This window comes from Lepidochelys kempii, chromosome 10 (genome assembly GCF_965140285.1).
Source record: "Lepidochelys kempii isolate rLepKem1 chromosome 10, rLepKem1.hap1, whole genome shotgun sequence".
In the NCBI taxonomy this organism is placed as follows: Eukaryota; Metazoa; Chordata; order Testudines; family Cheloniidae; genus Lepidochelys; species Lepidochelys kempii.
The window spans coordinates 30,218,706-30,245,821 of NC_136389.1; the positions used below are offsets into that span (position 1 = coordinate 30,218,706).

General features: G+C 44.1%; 1 protein-coding gene across 5 annotated transcripts in view; it reads right to left on the reverse strand.

The window, feature by feature from the left end:
• LOC140918363 (syntaxin-binding protein 4) overlaps positions 1-27,116 on the reverse strand; it is a 122,876-nt gene that overhangs the window by 67,611 nt on the left and 28,149 nt on the right. For all 5 annotated transcript variants that reach the window (XM_073362553.2, XM_073362558.2, XM_073362555.2 and 2 more), the window contains one exon: positions 14,205-14,278. In XM_073362553.2, the coding sequence (XP_073218654.1) occupies positions 14,205-14,278 (74 nt within the window). The remainder of the gene's footprint in view (positions 1-14,204; positions 14,279-27,116) is intronic.

Here is a 27,116-nt window from a genome sequence, read left to right on the forward strand (position 1 = left end):
TTCCATATTGCTATATTTGTTTGACCAGAACAAAAATCTTTGCAAAAATGTCCATTTTGGTTGAAGTTTTCCTCAAAAAACCAGAAACCTTTTAGGAACATATTTAAGTTCTCAAAAATCAACATTTTCTTTTAACTGGAAAATTTTTGGAAACCAACCCTTTTCCCTGCGGTCAATTCTTCCCATCAAGAAAATGAAGCACATTCACCGTCATTTCTTTTGAAATGATTTTTTTCTAAAAGTCTCCCATGGAAAATAACTTGCATTTTCCAACCAGCACCTTACACTTCATCCAGAAACCCACCGGCAGGCAGCAGGACTCCTGGGACGCCAGGTGACGTGCCCACAGTGAGATACCTGGTCAACAAGCAGGCTGCCTTTTCCGGTTCTGAATGTCTTTCAAGGTGCAACTCCTCACAGAGCGCATTGCAGTCTTGAGACAACAAAGGCATGGATGTGTCACAAGATCCTTATGCACAGAAAATGGTCACAGCCCTCTGGCCATATGTAAAACTTAGGCAGCTGACCTCTCCCTGATCTTCTAGGCAGTCCAACCAGCCCCCTGCATTGGGAACCTGAGCAAACCCCGCCTCCATTGGTGGGTCTAGTTTCAATGGAACTTGTGATGCTTTCTCAGGTTACCCAGGATTGAGAGTCACCTGGCTACCCCCCTACCTCCAGCAAGACAGACCTTGCTGGTGCTTACCTGGGTGCCAGCTCCCTGACAACAGCAGCCTGCTACCCACCCAAACAATCTCCTCAGCCCTCACTTGACTTTGTAGTTTATCAATAAGTGCACCCCAGTCCCAGCGCCCCTTTGAAGTGTTCCCCTGTGATATCCAGCTCCTGGCACAAAACAAAATCCATACATGGTTTCTAGAGACAAACAACTTCAACATGCTAACTGTGACACTGCACCCCATATTCTTCATAGTGATATGAGTATGATATGGTTATAGCATAATTATGATGCATTTTATGCAAGATAAGTCATGTGAGAGGTCATTGGAAAAGTCATGATTTGCTGAATATGATTATCCTATTTGTATGCATGTATCATTTTTGTATCTAAAGTTATGAATATTGACTATGTATCTGTATTTCAATTGTAGTTACACCTGGGTAATGCCCACTAGACAAAATGCTTTCAGTCTAGACAGCTGGTTGTGAAGGGCCTATTCAGGTCAATGAGCCATTAGGGAGAACAATAGGAGAAGCTTATCTCCCACCTGGTGAGCCTTCCTGAGAACACTACACGCAGCCTGTGAGTGATGGCTGCTATGACTCTATAAGGACATGTGACAAGGCCACATGATGCTGGCCTCCATCTTGGGATGTCAGTATTTTTCCACAGACTGGTCTGGGAATCAAGCTTTGGAACAAAGGGTTCCCACACTATGCAAAAGCTATATAAGGTGGGGAGTGACATCATCTGTGGTTCTTCACTCCCCACACAAGAAGACCTGAGGAACAAAGACTGAACTGGGGGAAGTGCTGGACCCAGGCTAAAGGGATTTCTAGTCTGTGTATGAAACACCTGGAGAGTCCAAGCTGTAAAGCAAGTGCAGCTTGTCCCTTAAGAATCTGCAACCTGCTTGTATCATTTCTCAGGGTGAGACTCTCCTAATTCTATCCTAACTATCTATCTAGTATGTTAAGCTTAGTTTGTGTTTTTTGTTTATTTGCTAGGTAATCTGCTTTGATCTGTTTACTGGCCCTTATAATCACTTAAATTTATTAACTACAAAAGACAGATTTTGTTTTTGTTTTAGTCAAAATCAGTGAGTTTTGACTGGAGTGCTTGGGGAAAATCTCTGCTTGGTTACCACAAGTGTGCATTGTTCTCCCCACATTGAGGGAGAGGCAGACTGGGTATTAAACCCATACACAGCGAAGGACAGTACTGCTCTGGGGTCCCAGGCTGGGCAGCTGGTGGTTAGAAAGCCTGCGTGTAACTGCAGCTGGGTGTGTCCCTACCTGTGTGAATGCTGGTGAAAGTGCCGGCTGGGGGGCTTTGCAGCTTGTCACAGCAGTACAGTGTGAGAGGGAGCCCAGGCTGGTGTGTCAGGGGGCTCAGTAGTACCCCGGTTCCAGGTGGCACCCATCACACTAAACATCAGTCTAAAAGCTATCTTATCTCACCTACATGCCCTTTACAGTACTTCCACCCAGTGCAGCTGGGGATCCCATTTTCACGAATGTAATCTCTCTGCCCAGTCACTTCCTCAGGTGCAGGATGAAGAGGTGTCCTTTTGCCTTCTCCTTATATCCCCCAAAACTCACAATTGGTCCCCAGCATCAGGATGACACCTAAAGTTAATTCCCTGGTGGGCTGACTTCACATCCTCATGTTGACTTAATATGCTAACAGGGCTTCCACTGGGTTGGCTCACAAGGCTTCATGTGAACCGAGGTGGACAAGGGAATACACATCCTTTGTCTGGCCGAAACCAGTTTGCCAAACCTGCCTTGAGCCAGGCTTTAGGAATGTATTTTCACTGTACATATATAACTTTTTACATAGTATCTGACTAGACACAACAATATTAATGATCAGCATGATCCTGGCTTTCACTGAAAATCTTCCATGACATCATTTATGGATAGATACCATGAAAGTGGGGTGCTAGGTGTAGAGAGTTTTTCAGGCCTGTTAGGAGTTATGTTACAAAGCAGTGACCCCTTGGCCAGTTGGCACCGAGAGGTTCTTAGAGTCACAGAACCTCAGACCTTAATCCATCTCACCCCGACTCTGAGCAATGGCACTGGTCACCTTGGCTGGGGTGGAGGAACTGGAGACCTAGAACTGAGACAGCAGTGTATTGAAGACACCGCAGCCCAGGTTCCCTCCCCAGCCTCCAAATGGCCTCACAAACAAGAGCAGTGGCAAAATGAAACCCACTGGACGCATGCCCCAAGGGAGGGCCCTGAGGGATGGGGAGCCATTGCCCAACACCTTCTGAGAACACTCAGCCAGAAATGAACAAAGCCGGTTGATTCCAAAGCGGCCACGGGAACTATTGATGGCCGCTGCAGCTGCATGCGTGTTTTGGGGAGAGGGACTGGAGCTGGGGGCTGAGGGACCACACACAGGAGCAGCAACTACTACACACTCCAGAAGTGTGCAGTGTGCGCTGCCAGCCAGTGCAGATGGGAAGATGATAATAATATATGCCTGCAGGCTGACTGTTATCAGTGCTTTATGAAGGGCGGGAGGGATTCATGACCCATTTTACAAACAGAGAGCATAGGGCATGGTGAGTCATTCCGGGATCATGCCCTTGGTCTGATCCCTTAGGGTTGTGTAGTGCTGCTTGTGGACCTCCGGTTCTCCCCCGCTGAACTCAGAAACCATTAAATTGTGAGATGCTGGCTGCTCCCTGAGTGTGTGTAAGTGCCTCTTTGTCCTATTCCTCCTCCCTCCCCCGAAACTCCCCTTGTGCACAAAAGAAGCCAAGGAAAGGCTCTAAGGGACAGATCCTCGGCAGGTGTAAATTGTCATCGTTCCATGGATTTCATTTGCCCCAGTACATTGATATATACAATACGCCAGGGTTCCCACAACAGCAGGAAGATGCCTGACATCCTGTTAGACTTCCCTGTTTTCTGATGGGCCAAGAGAGATGGATCTGGGTTTTGTAAAAACTCATCAGTTACGGTTCAATTTTACAAAACCAAACTCAGCAGCAAGGATGGTCCAGATTCAGGTCCCATTTTATCAGCTGTTTGTGCATGGATCATCCTTCTCTCCAGAGATGCAAGGCAACCACCTTCCTGGACCACCCACTTCCTGCCATGCCAGCTACATGAAGTTAGCCAGCTAAAACATTTCTTTATAGCTAACCAATGAACTCCATGCTTCATCACGCTACCCAGTGGCCCCACTGAGTGACGTTGTCATTCTATTGATGTTACTTAGAGACACCAGAACAAGAGAAAAAACTTTCTTGAAATGCTTTAATTGCCCCCCACTTTTTAAATGTGGAAGTTTAAAATACTGACCAGTTCTCATAAAAACAAGAAAAAAAATGGTGAAAATTTAATTGACAATCTAAAAATTTCAACCCAACTCTACCATTACCCTGTCTTTCCTCCAGTGCGCTCATCCCTAGCATCCTATTACCCTTTGTTCCTTACATCACGTCTGACAGTTTGTAAACTTCCTTAAGGCAGGGATTGCATCTTTGTGTATATCACAAGCCCTAGCACACTAGAGCACCATAAACCAATCTAATCTCAAATCCAGTGGCAGAGATATAATGTTACATATCTGGCCCATCTGGAAAAGAATCATCATGGTTTTAGACTGGTGATAGCAGAGCTATCTTGAACCATCAGCAAAACAAAAACAGCGTAAATTATGACCTAGCTGCCTTAGCGTCTTTCTGAAGTAGGCACTTGTAAATAACACTTCTAATTAATTAATTGGAGATTATCTGCCCTAACCCAGAGATTATTTTAAATCGCTTATCTCCTTTGCTTTGCCTGGTGAGATGGCCAAGAGTATTTTCAAAGTTCCAAGAAATCACTAGATTTAGAAAGCTACCATGAAGGATGTGTGTATCAGCCTGAGCCGTATCGCTGTGGAGACAGAACCATGGCAGCAAAGTGGGGAGCGCCAGGGCTGGATGAATACCATGGGCTTGACTCCCTGCACTGGCCCACTGGGTGCAGTGAGCACACACCCTTGTGCGCAGCTGGGTACAGCTGTGCTCCGGGGGAAACGTGCCCTGAGGCATAGATGCCGACTTCCCCTCTTTCCCCTGGGTGCTCGACCCCCGCCTCTACCCCTGGCTCCACCCCCACTGCACCCCTTCCATGAGGCCCCACTCCCACCCTGCCTCTTCCCACCCCCATTACAACCCCTTCCCCAAAGTCTCTGCCCCAACTCCACCCCCTCCCTGCCCCTATTCCAACTCCTTCCCCAAATCCCCACCCTGGCCCCACCTCTTCCCCGCCTCCTCCCCTGAGCGTGCCAAGTTCCCACTCCTCCCCCACTTCCCGGAGCGTGCTAACGCTGCCAAACAGCTGTTTGGCAGCGGCCGGGCGGGAAGCGCTGGGAGGTAGGCGGAGGAGCGGGGACGCGGCGCACACAGAGGAGGGGGAGGGGAGCTTGGCTGCCAGTGGGTGCAGAAACCCACTAATTTTTCCCTGGAGCACCCATGGAGCCCTGGAGCACCCATGGAGTCAGCACCTATGCCCTGAGGGATGGCAGGAGGCGACTGGTCCACCATCATCCCCAAGACGCCCAGCCAAGAGAGAGCAGATGGGGCTCCAGAGGAGTCCTACCATTGGAAGATGCCTAAAAATGTGCTGAGTCCGCACATCTCCTCCTCAGAGGCCACCGCTGCCTACTCTTGGAGAGACAATTGCCAGCTGTGGGCCCCCTGTGATGCGGAGGGTGCCCTACAGTACTGGCTTCACCCAGTGCTTCATTTGTAATGAAAGAGGTGCCGGGGCTCAAGCAATTTTTTTACTTTCATAACTGACGCAGCAAGCCTTGCCAGGGCTATGAACTGGCAAGGCTAGAGATGCCGGGGCTCAGCCCTGACACAAATTAAGCACTCACTCCACCACTTGGTGGACTTTGCACTGCCAGGGGGCCCACAGATTGGGTTGTGCCTGCAGAAACTCACATGGGTCAGGGCTGAAGACAGCCCAAGACTGGATTCAGAGGAAGGAAGCACCTTCAGGGCAGGGACCTCGAGGATAGAGCAGCGTTTAGGAAGCTCAGGATTAAATAAATGCAGTGAATTAATTCCTCTCCCACACTAGCAATGGGGATCTAATGGAAGATGAATGGAATGCAGGTCTGCACAACATGCACCCTGTAGAAGGGGAGGAGATCAAGAGACCCTTCACTCTGCTGGGTCATTTTGCCCTTAGGTCGACCCGCACTTCACACTGACTCCCACAGGGGCCACAGACATGCATCCCAAGCAGTATTCGGGCCTCTGAGCACTGCCCACGCATAATGAAGCCACCTGAGGGCAAAAGTACACAGGTGTGTGTGTGTGTGTGTGTGTGCCCCACTTCAATTTCTCATTAAATGTCTATGAAGGATGTGATCCTCTTGTCCTTGCACACATTTCTCACAGTCAGGGGCACTTAGAGAGCATGGTTAGAAATGCTGACAAACCTCTTTGCTGAGGAAAGGGGGTGCTGGTCTCTTTCTGTTTCTAATTAGTAAGAAAACTGGAAGACCTCAATTTCTTTGATTATTTTTTGTTAAGCATTAACAGCATGTTGAGCACTATGGGAGACACAGCAATGGGAGAGTGCCAGGGACATTTTTTTAATATGTGTTTTTTCCCTCTGGTCTGGGTTGGTATCAGCAGGATTCATAGAAGACAGGAGTTTCCAGAAGACATCTGAATTAATAGTGCATTAGCACTGGGATAGGAAGGGCTTTTAGGCATAAAGAGTAGCACGGAAGAAGGCACAACAGAGAGAAAAGCTTCAAATTCCTTTTTCTTATTTGCATTTCACAGCCTCCATTAAAGAGCTCAGCCTGGCACCTGTCTTAACCCTAACCACAGTCTGGTCACATATAGTGTACCTGTTAAAGGGACACTGTCTGGTCATTTGGTCCAACGGTATGTTTTTTGTAAAGCCTATTCTTACAAAACCGAAGACCAGTGCAAATATTTCTATTATTTTAAAAATGCCAGTGGATTTTTTTTGTAACCTCAACATTGCAGCATTGCACCTGGGCTAATGCAGGGGAGCCTGAAAGTGAAATTGACTAGAAACTGAGGTGAAATTGACTAGTGTGTTCAAGCTATCCAAAGTGAGCAAAGTGCAAAAACTAAAAACAAGCAGCAAGAAATATGAATTGAATATTGGAAATTCTTTCCATTTTAATAATCTGGGAACATTTGCTCTTTAAAAGTACACCAATTTTAACTGTCTACAACAGCAGTATTGTTAACTAGCCATTGTATTGTGTCCCTCTCCATAATAGCAGTTTTTCATAAGAGCCCATCTTCCAGAGTCAAATTATTACCTGAGAACCTCAGCTTTTAAACAAAAGTTTCTAGCCTTCTCAATTTGTGTAGAAAAGCTTAAAAGATGAACCCAAAAGGTTCAAAAACAAAAAAAAAAGTGAATAAAAATTATTTTTGATAATCTCATTATTTTTAAGTCAGTAGCATGATTGTGGGCATGGCTCGGGATTGTTCAACACTTGGGGTTGGCAATACACCACACAGAACACCAGATAAACCTCAGCCTGAAATTCACTTCCTCCCCACACTGCACAAAGCCTGAGTGAGTGGGCTTACTGCAGCAAACTCTGTGGTAGATGGGATACAGTTCCAGAGTCCCTCTCTGGCTGTCGGAGTAGCCAGGTGGCTAGAATAGTGCCCCTACCCATTATAGACCCTCTACAAGGCACTTGGTCACCACTTGACGCCACATGCCACCGCTCTGTCCCAAAACCCTCTTCTATGCTGGTATGTGCGCATAGCCCACCTCTTCTGTGTATAGGGGCTACAAACTGCCAAGTCCCCCCATACATACACCTGTGTTCTGCTGTTGCATTCCCCCTCTTGCCTAGCAGAAAAACGGTTATATTATGTTGACAGCCTCAGGTAGCCTTCTCCAGGATTTGCAGATGTTTCTCCTGAACATCTAAGGAGACACAATTTATTTTCTACCAAGACCAAGTGCTGTGATTAATAGGCTCTGACAGGACCATTCTGTCTCCTCTGAGTATCTAGAGCTTTAAGGTCTCATTGTGTGCACTTAGACTTTTACTGATGAGGACTCCAACAATCACCCATGCATCTTTCTACACTGTATCAGCTAGAAAAAAAACAGGGAGAAATTATACAAAATATGGGACAGAAATAATGTAAAATTATATATTTGCTGAGAATTACAACTCTAGTGTAACACACACAGGTGTATTTTGAAGACTGCAGAGTCTAGCTGTTCCTCTGTTTAGGTACTGAAAGAAAAAACCTGTAATCACTCATTTCTCCTTAGTGTCCATGAATCAATTGTAATAATGGTTTAATATAGCCAGAGTATCTACAAATCCTCCTTTATCCCCAAAAATGTCATCAGAAAATCCGATCTATTTATTAAAGTCAGTGATTACTCACAGTATTAGTCTCAGACACATTGAAACTTTGATAGGGGAAAACACTGACTTTAACTCCAATATTGGCAAACAAAACAGCCTCCTCCCCTGACTTCCCCCAAAGCCACCCACTCCCACGTGCGTTCCCCCTCCACACACATACACTTAAGAATCAGAACCAAAGCAGTGCAAAGGGCCGTGTCTGTTTCTCACACTTGAAAGGTCTAGTCCCTGCACGCTGCCCCTAATTTGGGTACTAAGAGACTTCAGATTTTTCCACAGCGATATGCAGCTACTTCTAATGCAGCAGAAATTGCATCAGCTGCAGACTCAGAACACCCCTGGGGAAGAGTCTCCTGTTACATACAGAAACCAACCTAAAGGGCTAAATTGTGACACAGCTCAAGCCCTATTTCTATTTTTGGATAAGCATTTTACAACCATAGGATCCTTTTGCATTTGTGTGGCTTAATATTCAGGCTGTTCAACTGCTCTTCTGCACTAGTGCCCTATTTGTGGGAGCAGGAGCAAAGGATGTGGCACGCATAATGGAATGGAAATTATGGGGCTGAATGTGGCCAAGGACAAAACAGGCAGGTGGGAAACCTGACACCAAAGATGGACAAGCAAGAAACCATCTGAGTTGCTGAGGATAGTAAGAAGTAGTATGGAGGAGCTTCTGGAGAAGAGGGAAATGTCTTGGGTGATTGGCTGAGCTGGATAGTTATATATGCAGCGAGGGGAAGATAGCCACAAAGATGAAGGACTGTGGTCCTGAACTTGCCCCACTGAAATCACTGGCAAAACTCCTATTTATTATTATTATTATTACAATGGCAAAGACGGGTACAAAGGGCTTTGCCACAGAAATCAGCTGAGGAACAGCAAGAGAGTGCCACTGATTTCAGAGGGAGCAGGCCCCAACGACCAGAAATGGGAGCAGGACATAACCCAGATAGACATGAGGAGGGGGACAAGGCCAGGCTACAGAGAAGTGGGTGGGGAGGAGACTACACATTACCCTGAACCCTAAGGAGGGAGTACTCATCCCAAAGGCTCTAAACAGAGACGGAGACTAAGTCCCTTCTCATCTCTCCTCTGTCCCACCCCAGCTTCCAAGACTTCCTCTCTGCTGAACAAGGGGCCGTCCACTAGCTTAAGCCCTTGTCTGAGCTGACTTATTTTAACCCAACTCATATTTGGGACCAAAATTAAATTGACAGTGCCCCTTTAATTGTGATGGCATCAGTGTCCCAGTATAGTGCTTATTAAGTCATTCTTAGGGCCTGATAATCTAGCCTATTTTGGATCTCTTTAATCTTTCTTTTCTGGCAAAGGTCCTGGACTTGGTACGGGTATCATCAATGGTTTCTCTTTCACAGAGTAAAGGTTTATGGCGGAAATGCCAGGTCAGGGTAGAGCTTAGAATGACCCAGACAGCGTTTGTGTGAGGTTCTTTAGGGTATATTTCAAAATTCAGACCCTGGGGTTGCTCTTTTGCACCAAACCCTGCTCCCTCCTGTGCCATTTGAGAAAATACTCAGGCCTGTAATCTCATAGTGCCCCTGGATCTCCATCTCCACTACAGGTCAAGGGGTCCCTGGATAAGCTGTTCGTTTAGTCTAGCGGTCATGATCCCTGGTGGCTTTCAGTGACGCTCAACAACTAGGTGCCAAATAGACACTCAGGTCTATTGGATCAGGCACAAAACAAACAACAGACTTGCTTTCAAGCCCCTGCCTTGCCACATTTGCTATGTGACCTTGGGCAAAGTCAGTCATTGTGCTCCAGTTCCCCAGTTTGTAAAACAGAGGTGGTCACGGGTACCCAGCTTTGTAGATGAACTGTACTATGTAAGGGCTAACTATTATTATTGCCCAGGTTGTGATATGCTGCTCAAAGTTGAGTGCTTTCCACCTGTTCATGCATTCCTTGGCTTTCCATCCCAGGTACCAAACCTCAGGATTTGTGACCTTTATCCCTGTTCTTAGACACCGTGGAGCAGACTCCTGTTCCACGCCTAAGCTGACAACGTTCAGTTATGTTTCTCTTACTCCCTCTGTTACACTTGCAGTTTCTGGCTTCTTTTCAGTCTGGGGTCAGGGACAGGTGGCAGGTGAACCACACTCAGCTCAGTTCTAAGATGATGAGGTGAGGATGACTGGACCTCAGCTTTTCTGAGAAATGCTGCTCATCCCACAACAGAACAGGAAGAAAAGCTGAAGGACTGCACTGGAAACAATCACCAGACTTCAGTACCACCAGCTGCATCATATTGCAACACTTTACAAAGGCCTCTCGCCCCTTCTTGGGTAGAGTCTGGTGGAGAGATACAGTTTTAGAACCTGATATAGCAACATATGGATGGAGTATACCATTTAAGGACATGTGAAAGGCTAATGCATGCTAGACAATCTACTGAGCTTCTAGACACTGACCTAGCTAGTGCATTCCCAGAGCTGCAATCCCAGCAACTGAACCAAGTTTGTTCATCTATGGAGCTGAAATTTCCGAGCCACTGGATAATGGAAACGCTTTGAGCTCCCAGTCATTGCACAGGTTAGCCCATCACCAGAGTGGAAGCTCCATAGAGGCAGAGCTATTCCTTCAGTGGACATGACATCACAACTGTCAACCAACTCATTCCGACGGCTGAAAATAGACAGCTACCAAACAACCGTGCACTAGTTTCTCAGGAGAGCTGAAATTCCACTTACTAGTTCATCTGCAGAGCTGAAATTCTTAGCACCTCTTTCTCTTTGGCTATGATTGTTGAAGAGTCTCGCTGATTGCTCCCCATCATGAATTCAGATGGATTTGTCATTTCTTTTTTTTTTTTTTTTTTTTTTTTTTAAGTATGCACTCTACGGAACATAATGTGTTACTCTGGCTCTCACCTTCCATGATAAGGATTTGCAGCTGCTCTGGGCTGTAAAGTAGTTCTACTTTATGTTAGTGGCCAACTTTGGCCTCCACCCGACTCCTTCGGCCGCATCTTCTGTGCTGTGCTGGTAACACTGCACACAAACCTAGCCAAAAACTTCATGCTTTTAAAAACTAAAATATGGGTCAGATCCTCAGCTGGTGCAAACTACCATAAATTGACTCAAAGGGCTGGCTGAAAGTTTTCCATAGGAGCTGTTTTGCAACAGGAAATTGGATTTTTGACTAAAAATTTTCATTAAAAAGAGCCAATTTCTATTTTGGGGGATTTTTTAGTTGTTGAAACACAGAACTGAAAACTGGCCAAAAGCCAAAATATTTTGATTCTGAAATGCCATAGTGGTGCCTGATGGGAATTACAGTTCCAGTGACTCATGCTCCCATTCTCTTTCCACAGGCCAGGCTCCTCAGCCAGATTTCATCTGTCAGGTTGTACCACGGCCACAATGCACTGCCTCCTCTCACCAAGAGGTGCATGGTGCATCATGGGAGACATGGTTTGACCATGAAGCGCAGCCCACTGAGAAGAATGGGAGCATGAAGCACCAGAACTACAACTTCCATGATTCACCACAGCACCATTTCAGAATCAAAATATTTCACTTTATGGCTGATTTTTTTTTCTTGGCCAAAAAACTGCAAAATTTTCCATGGACATGTGACCCCCCAAAAATCATTTAATAATTTGGAGGGGGGGGGCAGAAAAAAGATTTTACAGCTAGCTCCAAGCTCTGCTACTTCACACCAGCTGAGGATCTGTCTATATGATATTAAGCTTTTATGCTGCATACATTATACACATACACACCCCACTTGTAACAATTGAGGTGATTCTCCTAAATTGAAGGTAGCATTCCAGGATGCAGGTGAACTATTCCTTCAATCTCAGGAAATAATGAGCAGACTAGAATAGAATTTGGGTTTCTGTCCTACCTTTCAAAGTGTAGGTATTACAAAGCACTTCCAAGTCATGAAATGTATGCTGCTAAGGTAACGTCTGCGCAGAGTGCTAGAGCAGTGGTTCTCTACTCCTGTGCAGCACTGCAGACTCCGCTTATGGCAAGAGAGGGAAGCATGAGGTTACTTTAACTACCTATCTCATGGCAGCTCTCACTGGGAGATGGACAATCTGCAGCTGGCCAGGCACCAGAAACAGACCCTCCAATCCACACCTCATGAAGGGCGGAGTTCAATCTAACGAACAGGGAGAACAGGTCAAGTTGTGGCTGGCACTGCATGGGTGCCCAAGGAGCAGAGCATGCATGGCACGTACTTCCTGCCAGCACAAGCAGTAGGCAGCCATAGTCTAGCTGCAGACATCACCGAGTGGAAAAGGGGGGCCAGCTAGCTGCCAAAGACGGGGCATGTCTGGGTGGGCTATAGCATGGTGACAGCCCCATTGCCAGACAGGTGTTCAGAGAGAGTGAGGTTTTCAAAAGCGCTCAGTGCTGGCCTCCCTGCTCCCACTGAAGTCAAGACAAGCATCTGTCTGAGCAACGGTTGTGTTTTCAGGACTGCTTTGTGTTTTCATTGGTCTTAAAGGGCTTGCGGGGAAGAAGAGGCTCATTTGCTCCTCACTGCCTCTGTGAAACACAGTCATTCTTAGGAAGGTCTCAAACCCACGTTTTGATTCACCCAATGCCAAATCCTGGCTGTTTTCAGAAAGTGAATATCCAGAGATGTCAAGTCTAGAAGAGACCATTATGACCATCTAATCCAGGGGTCGGCAACCTTTCAGAAGTGGTGAGCCGAGTCTTCATTTATTCACTTTAATTTAACATTTTGTGTGCCAGTAATACATTTTAATGTTTTTTTAAAGGTCTCCCTCTGTAAGTCTGTATCTTCTATAACTAAACTATTGTCGTATGAAAAGGAAACAAGTTTTCAAAATGTTTCAGAAGCTTCATTTAAAATTAAATTAAAATGCTGACCTTATGCCACCAGCCCTCTCAGCCTGCTGCCAGCCTGAAGTTCTGTTCACCTAGGCCAGCAGCAGGCTGAGCAGGGCCTGCAGCCGGGACCCCGGCTGGCAAGGGGCAGGCAGCCAGAACCCCAGACCGGCAGCAGGCTGAGCGGGGCCGGCAGCTGGGACCCCAGAACAGGAGTGGGCTGAGCGGCTCAGCCCATTGCCACTCAGCCCGCTGCTAGTCTGGGATTCCATCCGCTGGCTCCTGCCAGCCAGGGTCCCAGCTGCCAGCCCCGCTCAGCATGCTGCTGGTCTGGGATCCCGGCTCTGCCCACGCAGAGTGGGTATCTACCTTCTCCCTGGTTCTAGCCCATTCTCTTCCTCTCTCTCTGCACTGAGCTGAGGGTGGGAGTGCACTGAGCACAGGGCTGGGGGTGAAGGAGCAGGCTGGGGTGGGGTGTAGGGTCTGGCCAGGAGCTAGAATGAGGGAGGGGGCTCAGGGTTGGGGCAGGAGGTTTGGGTGTGGAGTGCTTACCTCGGCAGCTCCCATCTGGAGCGAGAGGTGCAGGTGGGAATGTGTCGGGGATGCAGGACCTCCCGTTTGGTGCTCAGGGTGGGGGTGGGAATGTGGGGGGTGCAAGAGTCAGGGCATGGGATGTGAGGGGGCTGGGTATGTGTGGGGGTGCAGGAGTCAGGGCAGGGGGCTGGGGGCATGTGAGGAGGATGCTGGAGTCAGCTTCAATTTCCCGTCATTGAACATTACAATATAATAAAAATAATACACCTACACAATTATTTTCTCCCAGAGATCTCAGCATATTTTACAACAGTGGAGAAATATGTATGTCCCCATTATACAAGTGGAGAAACTGAGACTCAGAGAGACAAGGACTGACATTTAACAAATATTAGTTTGGGTGCCCCAATCAAGGTGTCTCCAGCTGGCCACTCAAAAATGGAGGTACACAAAACAATCACTGGACATTCTGGAAAATCTGGGCCTCAGTGATTTGTCCAAGGTGACCTGGGAAGGTTGTGGCAGAACTGGGAATAGAATCCAGGTCTCATCACCCACTCTTGTGTATTAACCAGAAGACCAGCACTTTCTTAAGGGTATAGCTCCCTTACATACTCCAGAAGCTATTTAAAAGAAGACACAGCCTTGTACCTGCATGAGGAGGTTGCCACTCAAGATGTTGGAAGCTCAATTTGATGGTGCATTTTCTCCAATACCCCAAGGTGATACTTGCACATCAACTAAGTACTCACCCAGCCCATTTGCACAGTCATAGAAATCAATGCAGTGCACTGTTCGATCCATTCCATATGGTCCCATGAGTGTCCTGGAAAAGAGACCAGATACAGTTTGAAGAGGCGAAAATAGTGACTCTCACACACACACACACACACACACACACACAGAAACCCCCACCCCACCCCGACAATCTCTGCCCATAAAACCATACCAAAAAAACCCACCGTTTCAAAAGACACAAACTGGTGCATGCTGGTAGAGGGCAAAAATAAAACCTCGCAAAGTTACACAGACATAAGCAAATGTATACATACCCACACATGGATGGAAAAGACAGGCACACACATACACACAAAATATATGTGTTTGTGTTCTCAATAAGACCAGCATCCATGTGGAACACCACCACTCTGGCTCATGGATTTATTCCAGATATACATTGGTACACAAATTAGATCTGAATTTGGACCAATAGTCCAACAAGTCTACTGTCAAAAACAGTTTAAACCAACTCATTCTGTAATGAAGGAATTTGGTGAGAGGCGGAGGAGATTTCAGCTCCAAGGTTTTAAAGCACACACCTGATTAACACAGAGGAGCACTGACCAAATTGGAGCTGACTGGAGGACAACTCCATTTTGTGGCAACTTTCAATGTTTTTGTTCAAATGCTTTTGCATCACGTCACACTCTATAGTGAGGTGGGTAGGGCCCTGGCTTGAGAGATCCAAACTCAGCTTCCTGTTCTAGAGCAAGACTTTCATCCCATAGCACCCCAAATCAGGCAGAGTAAGGAATTGAACCTAGTCTCTCACATCCCAGGCCAGTGCCCTACCCACCGAGCTAGAGTGTCTCATGTGTTTCCCCCCTCCTCCAGTCAAAGTGAGGAAGTTCATTACCTCAGTGTGCAGGAGGTCAGACTAGATGATCATGATGGTCCCTTCTGACCGTAAAGTCTATGAGCCTTTCTCTCACCCCCAAACCTTCCCAAACATTATCTATATCTTGACTTTAATAAGGCTTTTGATACTGTCTCGCATGTCCTTCTTGTAAACAAACTAGGGAAGTATAACCTAGATGGAACTACTATAAGGTAGGTATATAACTGGTTGGAAAATCATTCCCAGAGAGTAGTTATCAGTGGTTCACAGTGTCAAGGTTCCTTCCCCACTCTGAACGCTAGGGGTCCTGCAGGGATCGGTTCTGGGTCTGGTTCTGTTCAATATCTTCATCCACGATTTAGATAATGGCATAGAGAATACACTTATAAAGTTGTGGACAATACCAAGCTGGGAGAGGTTGCAAATGCTTTGGAGGATAGGATTAAAATTCAAAATGATCTGGACAAACTGGAGAAATGGTTTGAAGTAAATAGGATGAAATTCAATAAGGACAAATACAAAGTACTCCACTTAGGAAGGAACAATCAGTTGCACAGATACAAAATGGGAAATGTCTGCCTAGGATGAAGTACTGCAGAAAGGGATCTGGGGGTCATAATGGATCACAAGCTGAATATGAGTCAACAGTGTAATGCTGTTGCAAAAAAAGCAAACATCATTCTGCAATGTATTAGCAGGAGTATTGTAGGCAAGACACGAGAAGTAATTTTTCCACTCTACTCTGCACCGATTAGGCCTCAACTGGAGTACTGTGTCCAGTTCTGGGTGCCACATTTCAGGAAGGATGTGGACAAATTGAAGAAAGTCCAGAGAAGAGCAACAAAAATGATTAAAGGTCTAGAAAAATATGACCTATGAGAGAAGATTGAAAAAATTGGGTTTGTTTAGTCTGGAGAAGAGAAGACTGAGAGGGAACATGATAACAGTTTTAAGTACATAAAAGGTTGTTACAAGGAGGAGGGAGAAAAATTGTTCTTCTTAACCTCTGAGGATAGGACAAGAAGCAATGGGCTTAAATTGCAGCAAAGGCGGTTTAGGTTGGACATTATTAGGAAAAACTTCCTAAATGTCAGAGTGGTTAAGCACTGGAATAAATTGCCTAGGGAGGTTGTGGAATCTCCATCGTTGAGGATTTTTAAGAGCAAGTTGGATAAACACCTGTCAGGGATGGTCTAGATAATACTTAGTCCTGCTTTGAGTGCAAGGGACTAGACTAGATGACCTCTAGAGGTCCCTTCCAGTTCTATGATTCTATGATTTCATGGAAACCAATATCTCTCAGCAAAATGTTTTGGCTCGGATGAAATGGCATGTTTTGCTGACATTTCATTTTAGCGAAAACGTTCCGACCTTTCTAGTCAAAAAACAGATGCTCTAGACCTCCAGAATCTGGGACTCCCACTCTCTGACACCCAAGCAAATACATGAGTCCCAATATTAAGTAAAAACAGAAAACATATTAACAAGGTAACTTCAAAACACTTGGGAAGAATCAAGAGGCTGTGTATGTTCCCTAGTAACTCTGACTTCCTCCCAGGCACATAGGTAGAGATCCAGCCTTTCTGACATTTCAGCACAGATATAAATAAGGTCACATTAACACACTATCATCCAGACCCCTGACATCGACAGTGCTACACCAATATATTGCACTACAAGAGATTAGGATAGACAAATTCCCATCCTGAGGCACCACCTAGCTCAAGTTCCCACCATGAAGGCTTTTGAGAGACATTTGAGGCAGGACAGACTTCAATGGGAACAGAGTTAGGCCAATGCTGAAGACCTTTAAATTTCTGCCCTTTAATTATTTATTTAAAAATGACTCAAGGCTGCAGAGTGCCTCAGTATTAGACTCAACTTGCCTCAGAAATACAGGTTTTTATTTTATTTGGATCACTAAAGCCCTGTTTAGAATTCAGGTATAGTCCTTTTTCTTCTCCTGGCCCTGAGATACTTTCATGACAGCTGTGTTACATAGGACTTTAACCTAACAAGCCAAAAGTGCCCAAATATTCTAGACAACAACCCAGTACCGAGTCCTCTCTAATTCAGCCTCTTGCCACATACTCTCCTGTTCCCATAGTTCACCTTGGAGGAAAAATGCGTGTTTCGTGATTCAGCATGAGATTTGACATGGGTTGGTCTCAGCAATAACATGGAAGTGGATACAGCAGAGCCTGTTAACCAGATCTAAACCCAACAGGTGATGGGAGGAGTAACCCTTCATTTTTCCAGAAGAGCCTGTAGGGACATCAAGATTTAAATCCTAACTAAGTACCTTCACGCAGCTCAAAACTACCCCTCAGAGACCATAATATCCAAGACTAAGTCTCTGATCAAATTTTACTTTCCAATCAAAAAATCTTCATCCCTCCTACTTCAGTTTCATATTAATCATACTTAATATTTATATAGTATTTTACATATTCGAGGCATTAGATGAACATCTAGGGCCAGTTTCTCAGCTAGTGTAAATCAGAATAGCTCCACTGACTTCAATAGAACTACACCAATTTACTTTAGCAGACTATGTGGCCCTAATTAAGCATATTGAAGTTACAATGCAGAGTTACTTGGATACATGCCTGAAGAAAACGTGTTATTAACAAACAGGAAACTGAGTTTTAACCCAACTCAAACGTAATGTCAGGATAGGGGTTTCATAAAACAGGTGACTAGCTGATTACTCCAAAAATGTTTCCTAAATATGATCCCCCCAAACAATGGAATAAATTAACAAAAACCCAAACTCACACAGCATTAACGTTAGCAGGAACAAGTTTTCTGATCATACAAAATGCATCGCAAAGGAGCAGAGAGGGCTGATTTCGGAGCAAATTACCCTGAGCACAAGGCAGTGTCATACTAGGTGTGTAGGACTTCCAAAAAGTCCTCTGTTCTTAATCACTTCCTATGCAATGCTGGGACTTCAGGAATAGGAAGGAAACCTTCCCCATGAGAGCAGGCAGTCAAACAAAAGAGCTCATTATTCAGAACATCATTTCACTGAAGGTTTTTACACTCATTCCAATTTAATAACCCTTAGCCCTTCCACTTATCACCCCATTATACCTTACTCCATCCTGATCACACAGTCACTTGTGCTCCCTCCCCTCGTTTAGCTCGGAGAGAAAGAACCAAAGTCCTGGAAAGGTACCAAGGGCCAGGAGATATTCCAGGATAGGACAAGGCAAGTCTTCCCCCTTATCCTAAGGGAGGCACTTCTGATTTTCTCAGCCTGCATCACTGCCTCAGCCCTTTCTGAAGCAGACACACAATCCCCCCTCCCTCCCTTACTGAATCACTTTTCTGTGGAAACCAAAGGAATTCTCCCTTCCTCTTGCCCAGTTGAGATGAGATTAGACATTAAATATCTGTAGCACAGACAGGAATTTTGTATTTCCCCAAGGAGGCTCTTAAACACCCCAGCCCAACCACGCAATCTCCTTTCCTTCTCCTGACTGGCCACACATTTTTCATCAGTTTCGCTGCTCAGAGATACTACCTGCTAATAATGACGGCACCTCTGTAAAGGACTGAGATCGCTGGCATCTCGCTGGGTTGTGTGATTCCAGCCCAGCCCAGCCAGCCTCTAGCCACTCTGCTTTGGCAGGAATCCGATAAAGCAATGGAAAAGGGGGAGAGGTCACATGACCTTCTCTTATGCATGTTAATTCCCACCCAACATTAACACAGATCAACTAAAAACATCTCTAACTTTAGATTAAAGCTTATGCAATCCAAACAAAACCAGCATGGCCTATTGCAAGTGCCTTCCTGAACAAACAACAAAGACATCTATATATACGCACTCAGCCTCTCCCCACCCCCTCCTCAAAGCAGTGCTGCTCATACATAATTAGAGCAGTGGTGTATTTATTTGATGTCTTTTATTGTTTACCTTTTGGAATATCCCCTAAATAACCAACACATGAACATTGCCCTTCAGCGCTGAAGCCAGGACATGTCGCTAATGTCCCCGAAGGCTTTAAATCTGCAGCAAAGCTTTGAAAGTAATAACATTCTGCACTGTTTACAGTTTTTCCCTCTTTAATATCTTATTTGGGCTGTAGCATTGCCCAGTTAATACCAAGTAAATCAACTTTGGCTGTGCTAATATCTGCTGAGAGTTTACAGGAATAATTTGCCTTTAAATAGTCTCTTTCATCTAAGGCTCTCAAAGCAGTCTGCAAAGTTAGGGCATTATGATCCCCAATTTACAGATGAGGAAACTGAGGCACAAAGGTTGTGGTGACTAGCTCAAGGTCATATAATGAGTTAGTAGCAGAGCCTGAAATAGTTGAACTGATGCCAAATGCTTTGTTTTAACCATTAGACCACATTCCTTTCCACTATACCACCCGCAGGATCTGACTTGGCTTGTGTTAAAATCAATGGGAATTTTGCTTTAAACTCAATGGGAAAATGGATCTCGGTGCAGGAATGAATTGCTGCTGGGCAGTGTTTGAAGTGGGTATTAACTCCTAGAGAGACAAATGTGTATTTAAGGGTTCATTTGTCAGGTACCTTCTTTTCCTGGTTCTGGTTCTCCAGAACTTTGCTCTGATAGCCAAGAGCAAATTGGGAATTGTTCAACAAATGGTTTATATGTACTCATCTCATCATAAGTATTGCTTGGAGTACATTCTATTCAGTGTTCATTACCTGAGCTGGTGATTCGTCACCCAAAGTCACATGATGCTATTACTTCTCGTTGACAGGATGATTCCTATATCCACAAAGAGGTTTCAAGAGGGCCAGTAAACACTTCTGGTGTGAATACTACCCCGGGTCAAAAAAAAAAAAAAGTAACAAATGTGGATTTTTTCAACAAATTTTACTGCAATTTCAAAAGAAAAAAAAGTTTTTTTAATGTGATGAATATTTTAAAATTAAAAGCTCCAACCAGCTCTTTAGCTGGTTGAAACCATCCTCCAAAAATGTGAATTTATTCATTAAAATAAATGTATAAAATTTTTTGTCAAAAAGATGAAAATTCAAAATGTTGACTGGCTGTAGTGAATACAGATTTGCTTGAGTGGTTAAAGTGAATCTGGGAGTGAGGGATGGTTATTTGAATAATGTTTCTAGCTATCTAAATGTCCTAGGTATTTACATGGTCCCCATTATTAAAGGATGAGCACTTCCCAATCATCAGTATATTTATCATCACAACACCTCTGGGAGGTAAGGCCGTGCTATTGTCCCCATTTTATAGATGTGGAACAAACACAGAGAGACTAAGTGATACAGGAGGTTTTGTGGCAGAGCAGAGATTTGAACCCCGATCCCCAAAGTACTGGACAAGCATCCTAACCGCTGGACCTCTGTTTTTCTGCAGTTCTTGTCCAACTCTTCCAAAAATGCTCTCCCCCACCAGACAGCAAAACACGTGGATAGTGGAGGCTAGTTCAGGCAGGCCTCCTGCAACAACTCATTTGTAAATGGATATTTTAAACAGCCTCAAACCTTTTATGCTCCTATTGGTTATTGTAACAATCATATTCCAAATCCACTAATGCATGAATAATCTTCCAAAACCACAATAATAGAGTATTTCTATCCTGCCTCTAAGACTCATTAAATGACGTGTTTTATACAAGGCCAGGCAACCCTCTGAAACATTGCTAATAAAATGAGTCACAAAATTAACCTTTTGTGGTTCATAGGCCAGACTCTCAGCTGGAATATTTTGGCAAAGTTCTGTTGAAGTCAGTGGGTATGTACTACTTTTGGAGGCAATGGAATTACGCCAACCTGGCCCAGAGTGTTTAGCCCAGGTAAAACCAGACACCATACACACGAAAACAAACAAAAATGTATACACATGCAATTCACTATGGTCTTGATCCTGTAAGAAACTGAGCATTCTAGCCCTGATGCAGCAAAGTACTTAAGCATGTGCTTAACCTAAACATGAGAGTCACGGAAGTCAATGGAACTACCCGCATGTTTAAGGTAAGCATATGTTTAAGTGCTTTACGTGGACCAGGGTCTCAGTGCCAAGCACATCACAGGATCCAGCCCACAGTGATAAGCCTGCCAAAGAGTAACCTGAGCATGGTCCCACCAGCCCTGGAGTTGCTAGCACGGTTGAAGTTCGGGTTGCTAGGGTGACTGAAACTGTCTCAATTTCCATTTCCCAGGAACTTTGTATATCTGTTTTTGTTCTGATTGGAACAAAAACAAATATTTTTCACATTTTCCCCTGAAATATAAATTCCCCAAAATTTCATATAGAAAAAGAAAATTACATTTAGAAAACCAGTGTTTCCAAACAAAAATTGTTGTTTCAAAATTAATTTTATTTTAGGTTTTTTTATATTATTTTTTAAACGTTGTAACATATCAGTAGCAGGGCAAACTATGACATCAAAACCTGTCCAACCATGTCAAAATCTCATGATAAGTCATAGTATGTCCTATAACTGACATCTCACTATAGCAGTCAAAATATTTTTTTATTTTTTATTCTATTTTATTTTTAAAATTAAGGGCAGCTGCTACTTAGTACAGATTGAAACATCCTTATCTTATTGTCTTGTTGAAAATGTCTCCTGATTATACTGTAATGTAACATTTTCAACACAATAAGACAAGCACTCTATGTACCAATTAAAGCAGCAGCAGTTTTCACTAGCCTTGGGATAACCTGGAATCATTTTTGTAGCATACTGAAAACAGCTGCTCCTCTAATTAGTATCTATGACAACATGTCAGGAGTCGTAGCACATAATGTGACATGTGTACTGCTATTAACATGTGGTGAAGTAATGCCAATGAGTCAAAGTGAAACAAAATAAAATAAATTTGAAATGAAATTTGAATTTTTTTTTAAAAAAATCCAAAATTAAAATTTTAGTTTCAATTTTGATCCCCCATGGGAAAGTCTCAAAATCAACACAGTTTCACACACAAAAATGTCCATTTTACAGAAAGGGCATTTTCCAACAGAAAACTGTTTAGTTGGAAATTTTTCTTTGTCTATCTCTAGTACTGATTGAATTCAAAATAGCACTCCCATTTCCAATGGGCTAAAATTCAGAGGGCACATGCCACACAGCAAAATATTCTGATTTGCCTTCTAGAGGCTGAAGGAGTTAATAAAAACAATACAAACTGCAGTCATCTACTGAGTGGACCTGGTGTAGTAATTTATCAGACGGCATTCTGATTCTCCTCCCAGATAAATGAATTGGATAGAGTTACTCCAGATTTACAACTGTGCAAGCCAGAGAAGAATCAGGCTCCAAATTACATCAAAATAGCTTTCAACAATTTTTTTTTTCAAATATTTTGAGGAAGGTATCAAATTCATCAACACTTTATAACCCAAATGTAACATTTTGGAGAGTTACAAAATGGTACTATTGTATTTATTCAGGTCTAAGGCCCTGCTCTTAGCTAGCATTTCTGTTGAAGAAGGGGACTTAAATGCTTAAATGCTTTCCAGAATCAGGCCCTAAAAGAATGCCTGAAAATAAATACAGTTAAAGCAGAATTTCTGTTCTATCCTTTGCATGGTTAACATGCCTTAGCACTGCAGAGAAGGAATGCTTTCAGCTTCCATTGAAACCCATACACAGCATGGTATTTGGGTTGGAGGCGGGAGAGATTCTAAGAGCAGGTTGGACAAACACCTGTCAGAGATGGTCTAGATAATACTTAGCCCTGCCATCAGTGCACGGGACTAGACTAGATGACCTCTTGAGGTCCCTTCCAGGCCTATGATTTTATGAGATGTGGTTGAGGTTTTTTTGTTTTGTTCTTTTAAAGAGATGGATCCAAACCCCAAAATTCCTACCTAGCTTGATTGAGGTACCAAAAGTCCAGGAGCCTTTGAAACCAAATTTTTCTCTCACCAAATTGTTTGGGGGAAGTGGGGGGCATCTCAGCATGCCAGTTCCAGATCTGGTTGTCTTAAAATACTTCCACTGTTCATTTACTGTAACACCATGAGAGCGGATCTCCTAATATTTCATCCCCAGTAGAGCTGCCAGAAGCAGTGAAAAAGAAATCCAAATCCTAACACAAAAAAACTTGGTTAAAAAAATGAAAGTCAAAGTCACTAAGTAATGATAATGTTATCACACCACTTCCAGCCCCTCCTCCCGAAAACATTTAAAAGACCAATGAAATGAGAAGTAAAGGACATCCTTAACCGGCTTAACATACAAGCAAAATATTCGCATCTAAAGAAAGGCCTATTTCATCACACACCATCAACCTGAAATCTAACCTAGGGATTTTTTTTTTCAATTATTTTTCTATTAGTCTTTTTATCCTTATTTCAGTTTCTAGTTTTTTTAAAAGGTAGATACTGTTAAACATGCCCCATGATCCGGTGAGCAAGCTAGGAGTCAGTAGTCCAGGGTTCTAGTCTCAGCTGTGCACTGACTCCGCATGTGAGACTAAAGGGAGAATGATCACGCTTACCCACATTTGTAAAGTGCTTTGAGATCAATTGGTGAAAAGCCCTATGAGTGGTAAGCGTTATCGATGACAGAAAATATATGTAGTCATTGACGGTAATATTTATTGGTAAAGTAATTGCTGTTCCTTGAGAATAACGTGTATAGTTTAAAATAGGGAAAAGTGTAACAATAATTATCATAATTCCTATCTCTTTTCTAGCACTTTTCATCAGTAGATCACAAATGCTTTACAAAGGAAGTCAGTATCATAATCCTCATTTTGCAGTGGGGAAACTGAGGCACAGAGCGGTCACCCAGCAGACCACTGGCAAGAGCTGGAACAAGAACCCAGGTCTCATGAGTTCCTGTCCAGTGCTCTATCCACTCGAAATACATTAATTCACAAATAATTATGCAAGTGGATTGGTGTTTCAGCTGATTGCTATGTGGCATTGAGGTATACATATATAATTTGGATGTTTAATACCTTCTTCCCCTCCCCCAAGAAGTTTCAGTTATCAGATAACCAGCTGAAACATCTGACATCATAGTTAATTAAGTTCCTTGTGGTCTGATGAAACATGTGCTTCTTTACACCTGCTAAGAATAACATGGTTTACTGTGTCAGCAGTCATTTCCTTGCTTTTAAGTGCTTGACTTCTGTAAACAACACTATACAGAACCACACTGTCATCACTTTGCAACTGTAACTTTTTCTTTTTGGTAACTAAGGGGGGTTGATTTCTTTTACATACACCTGATTTTTTCTTTGGTGTAGGTAAATGAAGTCAGAATGTTTTTAAAAAGTTAAACAAATAGGATGGATGACTCAAGTTTACTAAATTAAGGCCCTGATTTAGGAAAGGGGTTAGAATGGGGGCAGGTAAGGGGTGGGAAGAGGTGGGGCAGGGGTGGGGCTTCATGGAAGGGGTGGAGTGGGGATGGGGTCAGGGCGGGGGGTGGTTAGTGATGCGGCCCTTGGGCCAATGTACTAGTCCTCATGTGGCCCTTGTGGTCATTTGAGTTTGAGACCCCTGGTCTAGATCCTGGAGTTAATCCTAAGGGAAGAACCTAGAAATTGCAGTACCTTTCTCTAAGGAAAATGCACAGATAGAAGGACTCCCCCATATGCAGTAAGTGGGCATCCTGGAAGTCCAATCAGAAAAGAAAGCTCTAGGGTACCCAAAAGCTTACCTTGTGCACAGAAGTTATGGCTTTACCATAACAATCAACAACTCTTTTCATCTTCAGCTCTCCATGGACTTTACAAAGGAGGAAAGTATCATTATCCATGGATTTTAGATGGAGAAACTGAGGCACACAAATGCCCACAGTCACACAGCAGACTAGTAACAGAGCTGGGACTAGACCCCAAGTCCTCTGGTGTCCCAGTCCAATGCCCTAGTCACTGGGGCACACCACTTCTCATAAAAGGGGAGGGTGCCCTGTTAAAATCAGAACCTCACCTGTACGTGCTACTCCCACCTCCTTCATGATAATAAAATAGCCTCTTCCAGGAGCTCGGGAGCCAGGTCAGTGGTCCCTCTTTGGGTGCTTGTACACTGATGGCGTGCAAGAGAACACAAAAAGAATTGAAGAAAGGAGGATACTGCCATGTCTCAAAGGAAGCTTCTGCATGCCCCACAGTCTTGAGGCTGGGGGTGAGTGAGACTCTCTTCTGCACTTCCCTCTTCCTTTCTTCCCTGCTTCTAAGGAGTGAGCAGCAGGAAGAGGAAAAAGGCACATCAAGCGGGGCACTGGCTCAGGGCCCACAGCATGGGGCGGCAAAAAAAGGCTGAATTGCTTGGTTATACTTACCTAGCTTCGGAATGGGTGCATTTGGTCTCCTTGTTCCCTGGCAAGTGACTACATCCTGCTCTCAGTGCTGACTGGTTGCAGGATGTGGGAGCATGTGACAGACTCAGAGGGGAACAGAAAACACTCAAACACAGCAACAAGAACAGGGGCAGAGATGAGCACAAGAAGGGCACAAGGAGAGAGACCTGCCCAAGGAAACGACACAGGATACGTATGACAGTCAGACCTAGGGAGAAGGGAAGTGATAAAGAGAAGCCAATGCTGGAGAAACCCTGCCAGCAACCAACAGAGGGCTTCAGCCAGTCAGTGGCCTGACATGCCTTGCCCTGAGGTGACTACTTAGTCTGACAGGTTTCAGAGTACCAGCCCTGTTAGTCTGTATTCGCAAAAAGAAAAGGAGTACTTGTGGCACCTTAGAGACTAACCAATTTATTTGAGCATAAGCTTTCGTGAGCTACAGCTCACTTCATCGGATGCATATTGTGGAAAATACAGAAGATGCTTTTATATACACAGACCATGAAAAAATGGATGTTTATCACTGCAAAAGGTTTTCTCTCCTCCCACCCCACTCTCCTGAAACCTTTTGCAGTGATAAACACCCATTTTTTCATGGTCTGTGTGTATAAAAACATCTTCTGTATTTTCCACAATATGCATCCGATGAAGTGAGCTGTAGCTCACGAAAGCTTATGCTCAAATAAATTGGTTAGTCTCTAAGGTGCCACAAGTACTCCTTTTCTTTTTACTTAGTCTGAGGTTCAGACTTGACTGGCCCCACCTCCCACCCAGCAGACAGTTGCTTCAGAGCCAGACATCTTGCTTGCTCACTCATTGCATGACCTCGTAGCCTGGTCTGCTGCACTGTGCAGCCAGTTCACTGGCTGACCTGCCCCCTCCCTCCTCTGATCCTCCAGATCTGTCACCGTGCTCTGTAATATACTTTAACAGCATGTGCCATGGGGCTTGTTCTATTAGTATAGCTGGAATAAATAAGCTAAAGGTGTTAATATAAATTTAGATACAGATTAATATTAAACAAGGTTTGGCATATAGAGGTTTTAGATATAGGTTTAATATTATGGCTAATGTCAATAATAAATTACAACAATTTAAATAAAGATAAAGGAAAATTAATTAACGCGTTTGCAATGTAAAGTATAAAATAAGGCTTTGGGGGCAAAAACAATTTGCCCTTTTTTGGAGCTGAAGAGAGTTTTTAAGAAGGAAAAATATTCTTAACTGACCATTTTTAGCTGATATTAAAGATTGGCAATTACTGTCTTTTGGGGGAGGGGAAGAAAAGAAGTTAGTTGAGATGAGCTGATGCCACTATTGTTTAAGTAGGATTTTATTTTAGATGGCGTATGGAATGTAGCTGGAGCTAGAAATATCATCTGGGTCTTTCTTCTTTGGCCCAGTTTGGTTAGGACATTTTTAGGATCAGGATGACGAAGGCCCGGGGTTTTAGCAGACAGTATGGGTGGCAGCCATGAGGGTGAAGCTTGTTTTAGTAGTTAAAGACTTAAATAATAATAATAATAATAATGACTTACAAAGAGAAGGGAGGGGGAATACCCCTGCAGCGGGGTGAGCACCCCGCTCCGGAGAGAAAGGGGTTAAAACCAGCTCTGCCCCAAGGAGCCAATCAGGAGAAGGCAGGTAGCAGCCAATCTGGGCTGGTATAAAAAGGGCTATGAGCTAGGTGACAGGGAATCTCACTCCAGCCTTGGGGTGGGAAGGATCTGGCTGCCTGGGAGCACAGGGTACCTTAAACAGAGCAGGACTGG